The sequence below is a fragment of the Poecilia formosa genome, unplaced genomic scaffold (genome assembly GCF_000485575.1).
Source record: "Poecilia formosa unplaced genomic scaffold, Poecilia_formosa-5.1.2 Scaffold71, whole genome shotgun sequence".
NCBI lineage: Eukaryota > Metazoa > Chordata > Actinopteri > Cyprinodontiformes > Poeciliidae > Poecilia > Poecilia formosa.
Genome location: NW_006800010.1, coordinates 2,550,346 through 2,557,142, shown reverse-complemented (window position 1 = coordinate 2,557,142; position 6,797 = coordinate 2,550,346). Strand labels below are relative to the sequence as shown.

The following is a 6,797-nucleotide window of genomic DNA, read 5'->3' as shown; positions in this document are numbered from 1 at the left end:
AAACAGAACCAACCATCCTTCTCTCTATACTCCTGGCTCCAGTGATTTTTGCTGTGGCTGAAAGAGCATTGTCCACCAGCTGAGCAAGAGCGCAGGCTGAAAAAAATGACACAAAGACACCAAAAGCTTAAGGTAATAAGCTGCATTCCCTGTTCCCAAATTATGAGCATCACTTTGATTACATTAATACCCACGCAGTGATTTTTGGCCCTCGATAAAGTACTCATCTGTCCCACTTTCAGTCATTGTGCTGTAGTGAGGAATGAAGTTAATCTCTTCCTTGATTGAAGCTGGCAGGACTTGGTTTGTTTTTCGTAGCAGATAGAGGGTGGTGCCATCTTTCAGTTTATCTGAAATGAGTGAAAGAATAATATTCTATGTTCTCCGTTTCAGAGTTTTCCTCTGTTTCATAAACATGAACAGGTTTACTTACCAAATTTATCAGCATCCACTATTATTCTGTCAGTTGTTGTCAACACAAATGTCTCATTTGAAGGGACATAAAACTTCTGTGGGGACAAAAAACAATGACATATTATCTGGTTAAAGAATTTTTGAGATCAGACACTGATGTGGGATGAAAACTCCTGGCCATTTATTTGGGTTGAGATCAGAGGTGCTCACTCATGTTGGAACATTAACATGATAAGAAGTCCTGATTTACTATTTAAATGCATGGAAAATACTTTCATAACACTTTATTTGAAGGGGTGTGCTTAAATCTGACATGACACTGTCATAAACATGACATAACACCTGTCATGAACATAAAGAAGTCTTTATGAATGTTAGTTGTCATGAAGTGTCATTCGGTAAATAATGACACTTTTAATGCAAAGTTTGCTGTAAAAGTTGTATTAAAAGTCCATTAAAAGTGCAAAATTAGCATGATTTTGTAAATTATGATAATTTAATGCAAAGTTTGCATTTTTAATGGACTTTCAATGCAACTTTTAGAGCATTATTTAGCGAATGACACTTCGTGACAACAGTCATAAACATTCATAAAGACTTCTTTATGTTCATGACAGACGTCATATAATGTTTTTAACAGTGTCATGTCAGTCTTATGCACACCCCTTCAAATAAAGTGTTACCAATACTTTTTGTAATTCATGAAGAGCTATTATTACCTTTTGAACAATTTGCACAAAGCCTTTAAAGTCCAAATCGCTGGTTTTCAAAGTTTTTCTGACGATCTTTTCAAAGCGGCAGTCGTTCACTTGGATCATCTTGTCTTCTTACTGCATTGAGACTGCAAGAGCGGTAAAACTGTAGCGTTTAGAGATTGGCTTTAATGCAAAGTTGAAGAAAACATAAAAACTTATTTATTCTCAACTCTGTTCCGAAGCATTATTGATCAAATCTCAATGGAACTAGTTTTCTGTCTAGTTTTGAGCATAGAGTCTCTCCATTATGAAATGCCCATTTCCTGATTCAGAGATTGTGGTTAAAGCTCATCAGCCGTTGGGATCCACCCACTACACACAGAAACTCCTACTGTAACTGAGAGACACCCACCTGGGTTGTGCAGAGAGTTCTTCTTTCTGCTGTCTGTAGGTTCCGCCTTTTTTCTGTGCTTCCTAATAACATGGAGCGTCAGCTGACTGCAATGACTTTGGCTCATACAAGATATAGAAAGGAGATCACAGCTGGTTAAATATCAGTGGGAACCATGTTTGTTCAGTTAATACAGGGAAATGACAAACTTGAAAACAAGGAAAATTCTAACTTGTCTGACAAAATTATCACTTCCCATTTTGCATTTTACTTGGTTATAAGCTTTTCCCTTTTGTTAATAAAGCAATGGCCCAAATGTATGGTGCCCAGAAAGGACCTTAATTATTGTATATATGAAATAGACTGAAAAAACAGATGGTGAACCTAAATGTCAAATTTTAATCTTGAAAAATAAAAAAGAGAAGCAAGTAAAACTGTTTTTCTGATATCTTTATATTTTAGCAACTTTTCTGTTTCAGTTTTAGATTAGTCTTTCATTTTATGATCTTTCTTTACACATTCAAGGATTATTTTTTTTTTTACTTGCTCTTTGGCTCAGATTTCATGACAGGAGTGAAGTATCTGAGCCAAGGGTGTGGAAACATGATGGCAGCATGCTCTACATGGCTGAAGTGTCTGTTCCTAACATGTCCCATTAAAGAAACATGGGAAGTTTGATCAGCTTCCTGGCTAAATTTCAGATTTCATACAAGTTGTATTCACATAGATGTTTTGGTAAAATAACTATTCTAATCTTTGTTAGCAGGGGACAGAAGAGAATGAAAGTATTTAACTTATTTTCTTCATACATGATTGTCAGCAACACCTGTGGTGTTGTAATTTCCCATGTTCACAAAGTATCCGGAGCTGCGTTTCTCTTTGGTAAACAGTTAAGAGTTTGTTTGTCTCATCACAGCAGTGATACAAAGTGAGCCACATGGAAGAACTTGTTTTAAATGTTCACAAACCAGACAAGAATGACTGAAGAGAAAATATATGAATAATCGGAGGGTCCTCAAAATTAGGAACAGGCTGGCTACACCTTTAATGAGAATCTAGAGTTTGTTATGAATGGATGGAGTATGATGGCTCTTGGAAACAACTGTTCAAGACTTAACTGTGTTAGATTTTAAAATTAAATACATCAATTCTAAACTGTTGAAAAAACAACTTTAAAGGAAAAAGACTGGAAAATGAAAAAAAAAATATTAAAGACCTATTTAAATCTAGAAATAAAAAAAAAACTGAAACAAATGTTGTACATGCAGTTAAAAATCTAGTTCAACTCAAAATCCCATTAATTTGGAAAGTGCTCACGTCGACATCTCTACTGTATTTCATTTTGTGTTTGTTTTTATATCAGCAGTTTCCTCAAATAATAATTAGCAGCATCTACCAGCAGTTTGACAACTTGTCTTAAATGTTTTGTTTCTTCAGCGCACACATCCAAACCGACTCGTCATCCAGGATCCTCAGCTGTTCAGTTTTTGAGACATCAACACTGAGCTATTTTTCACTTTCACAGACCGCTCGCTTTTACACAAACAGAAAAATAGATCCAGATATTTTTGGGGTGTATAAAAACACCATTAGCAGTGACTACTTCATTTTAACATAAGAAACAACATGTGCATTAGATGTGCTCATTTAGGTTTTACACTTCTAAATAACAAATGCCAACTTGAAAAAATGGTACACAAACTAAAAACACAATTTGGAAACAGTTTATTTTTTTTTTTTAGAAACAATGACTTCACTGAAATGTGCCCGTCTTCCAAGTAAATTCACTTTAGAAGTTGTAAACTTAAAACATTCAAAACGGATGAAAAAGAAATAGCAAAACAACAAAATCACAAGTTGAGCTAAAACGTCTCTGGCAAATCCCCAGTTCTTCGTCTTGGGCGTTTTATCATGAGGCCAGAAGGCTCTGAAATGTCTTCAGGTCCTCGTTTCCCTGATCTGACTGATGCTGCAGGAGAAAAAAAAACATCAGAACAATCAGTGAAAAAAAGTCTATATCAAACAAAGGGAAAATGATAAAACTAACGTTAACTTTAAGTTTAAATTTCTGGACCTTTTTCTCTGGACTGACTTTCCTACTTACTTATCTACAACACAAGTTCCAAAAGTACCTTTTAAATACCAAAAAATGTCCTGCTAAATTCCAGAAAAACAAACAAAAGTTTCAGAAAGTACCTGTTAAATTGTATGGAAGTTCAGATTAGCACAGGATAAGGCCATTGAGAGTTTTGAGAAAGTATCTTGTGTGTAAATTTAGATTTAAGTAGAGAACCTAAGTTTAAAAAAAGAGCCTGGTCTAGAAAAGTACATGTTAAGTTTAAGAAAGAGTTTGGGTAGTTCTATTAAAGAAAATGTTGAGGTTTAATAAAAAAACTGAAAGTAATCTGGCAAGTTCCAGAAGGGTTTCAGGTAAAATACTATATCTGGTAAGTTGTGAAAAAAAATCTACTAAGTATGAAGACAGGAAACAACGTTTGTGGAAAGCATGGTCCATTTTATAGAGTGCTTGTGTAAAATCTTACCAAGCCGCCTTTCAATCTCATCAAGCTCCACCTTAGTTTCCTCCATTTGTTGTCGAGTTTCAGAAAGCTTCAGTATCGTAGTATTACGCTTATCATCCTCGTCTTTTTTCTTCTCCAAAGCTGAACGAAATTGAATGAGCAACTCTATCCAACAACAAAAACAACAATATAATACTCATAATCTGACTGTGCAGTCACAAAAAAGTTCATGAAGGGAGTGTAAGATCCATCACCTCTCTCCTTCTGCAGGTCTTGGTAGCGTTGAGGTAGAGGGGCTCCAAACTTCTTCACTCTTTCCTCATGTGGTGCTTTGTTCTGTGCGCCCCCAAACTTGCCACTAGCACTGAGCCTGTTCCCGTCCCGGGTCAATATGGTGGGACAATAGCTCCCTTTCTCAATAACCTGTGAGCAGGAAGTCATTTAGCGGGTAAAGAAACCCTGTGGAGGTTAGCATGGTACCATCATCTGTCAGAGAGATTCACTCACCGCCTTCCTGTAATTGGTGGCAGACTCTATGTCATCCATCAGAATAGTGTTACCAAGGATGTTTTTAAACACTGGAAAGGAAACGTGAGGAAAACTTTCACATACGAGGTAAACACCCAACTGCTTTTTAGATTAAAATTAAACAATAAGATGAAAGAAGGACAATGTGCAGCAGATTCCACCAAAGCTCTCAATAAATCGCACATTTTCTAAAAAGTTGTATATCTTTCGAACGTGTTGTACTGGAAATGCAGCTAGTGTGTGAGTTTGGATTTCAGGGGGGGAAACCTTACTGTAACAGCAGACGATCAGACCTTGGCAACATATAAAAATCTACAGAGGCTACAAACACCTGGTAAAAACCCATGGGGGCAAAACAATTATAAAAAAGAAGAGAAATCAGCATATTCCAGCTCACCGCGCTCACAGCTCTCCTCTTCGGTGGTATAAATCAGCAAGTTCCTCGCATAGAGCGGATTCCCAACTGGACTGAACAGTTCTCGGCCGTTTTTTATGTGAGGTAGAGGTCTGCAAGAAATTTAACAGGGCCAAATGACATGATTAAAGCAAATTTCTCCACTTGCACAGAATTTCTACTGAATGCTTTCAGTTTTAATGTTAGTGAAAGATGTTTTTATCTGCTTTGGAGCTAAGACTCTGAAACGGACAGGAATAACTGGAAAACTCCAATGGACCCATTAAAAACCTCTCAACTTCTGCACACACATTTTTCTAGAGTTCTCAATTCTCTTTTCACCCCTTTTTAAAGTGTAAATGCATAAAAACACTATGAACTCACATGAGATTTTCACAATACGCAGGATTTACACTTTAAACCTCAGAAACTACATAGTAGATGTAAAAGTTGACAAACAGATGCTTGAATTGGTCAACAAACCAGGATGGATTGATGGATGAACTGACCACACAAGGAAGGGGTGAATAAACAGGAGGATGTTAAACAGATGGAGGGATTGATGGACAAAAAAAAGGTAGATAAACAGGGATAGGTGAAAAGATGGAGAGAGGAGGGTGGACAGAGAAAATGTGGGACAGATAAAAAATGAATGATGGACAAAGCCACGATGAATTAAATAATGATAGATTGATGGTTGAACATACAGATAGACAGTGGACAAAAAGGGATAAATGGATGGATCGATGAGTGACTGGATGAATGGACAATATGGATGAAATTGGGAAGTTGGATGGATAAATGAATGGATGGTCAGAGACTGACGCAGTTGGACAGGGAACCGAGGCTGGAAAATACAAATATTCTCCTTAATTTGTTACGTTTTTTCTATATTGATGCAGAACTGCAGGAAATTGAATTCCATACTTTTCCATATTGAAAAGATTGGCTATTCACCCTTCTCTTCTTGGATGCACATAAATGCTGTCGAGGGCCATGACCTGCTGCCTGCCATGCTCGCTATGGAAGATCCTCTGAGCTTCTGCCGTCGTCTTGGTGATGACGCAGTCCATTTCTGAAGACAGGTGCCAAGAGATGACCCAGGCAGCTTTATCATTGCTAATATGAGCAAGGTGGCCCACCTGCAACCAAAACATCAAATGATTTAGACACCTGGCTCCTGAATAAGAAGGACAATTCTTTTAAAAGATTCAATCACCATCCCCAGGATATCTGGTCCACTGCGGTTAGGCAGAGGAAACACTCTCCTGTTAATATCCTCTATTGTTTTCTTTTCATCTGCGTTTTGTTGGAGTAAACTGTCAATATTTTGGATCTGCAAAGAGTTAAGAGTAGAAATGCTAGAGTCAGAGAAATCCACAAGATTAAGATTAAAAGAGAAGAAGAAAAAATCCGCAAAACTTACAGATGAAGGTTGCAAAACTTGTATTTTGCTTTCTTCCAGCCCTCTTTTGAGGGCTTCCTCCTTTTTGTTGGCATCCAGGACGTTTTCTTGTGGGAGGAAAATGTTTTAATGATTTGCAGCAACAAACAGAGATAGTAAAAGCTGAGAAAGTGGTTTTACGCATTAAGTTGAGATTTTTTCAGGCTTCAACATGAAATCCCTCTTAAATACATAATGTTAGAATCTGAAAGAAAATCACGGGTAGAGATCAAAAAAGAAATCTCACTAGTATGCAATTCACGAAGTCTGGCAAGCACGGAACATTTGTTGTTGAGTTTCTCATAATTATCGGTCAGCTCGTCCTTTTTCTTCGTCAATTCAGACACTTTTCGTTGGTTTTCAGAATCTAAAATGTGAAAATAAAGATGGAAATTAACAAGAGCAGTAC

At 37.0% G+C, this 6,797-nt stretch overlaps 2 protein-coding genes across 3 annotated transcripts in view; both read right to left on the bottom strand.

Annotated features, from left to right (window-relative positions):
* Positions 1–13: 13 nt before the first annotated feature.
* On the bottom strand, positions 14–1,429 carry LOC103140501 (structural maintenance of chromosomes flexible hinge domain-containing protein 1-like; the record flags this gene model as incomplete). The annotated part of the gene is made up of 4 exons (XM_016673142.1): positions 1,134–1,429; positions 434–509; positions 195–350; positions 14–96 (listed from the first exon to the last, which is right to left on the bottom strand). Coding segments are annotated over exons 1-4 (414 nt in total), but the record flags the coding sequence as incomplete, so codon positions are not given.
* A 1,779-nt stretch (positions 1,430–3,208) lies between these two features.
* The window catches only part of smchd1 (structural maintenance of chromosomes flexible hinge domain containing 1), a 22,547-nt gene continuing 18,958 nt past the window's right edge, over positions 3,209–6,797 (bottom strand). For both annotated transcript variants that reach the window (XM_007555684.2, XM_016673202.1), the window contains exons 39-47: positions 6,636–6,755; positions 6,371–6,456; positions 6,164–6,280; positions 5,902–6,086; positions 4,948–5,057; positions 4,530–4,600; positions 4,277–4,445; positions 4,044–4,187; positions 3,209–3,469 (exon numbers count right to left, since the gene is read on the bottom strand). In XM_007555684.2, coding sequence (XP_007555746.1) covers positions 3,363–3,469; positions 4,044–4,187; positions 4,277–4,445; positions 4,530–4,600; positions 4,948–5,057; positions 5,902–6,086; positions 6,164–6,280; positions 6,371–6,456; positions 6,636–6,755 — 1,109 coding nt within the window. In that variant the 3' untranslated portion in view covers positions 3,209–3,362. The remainder of the gene's footprint in view (positions 3,470–4,043; positions 4,188–4,276; positions 4,446–4,529; positions 4,601–4,947; positions 5,058–5,901; positions 6,087–6,163; positions 6,281–6,370; positions 6,457–6,635; positions 6,756–6,797) is intronic.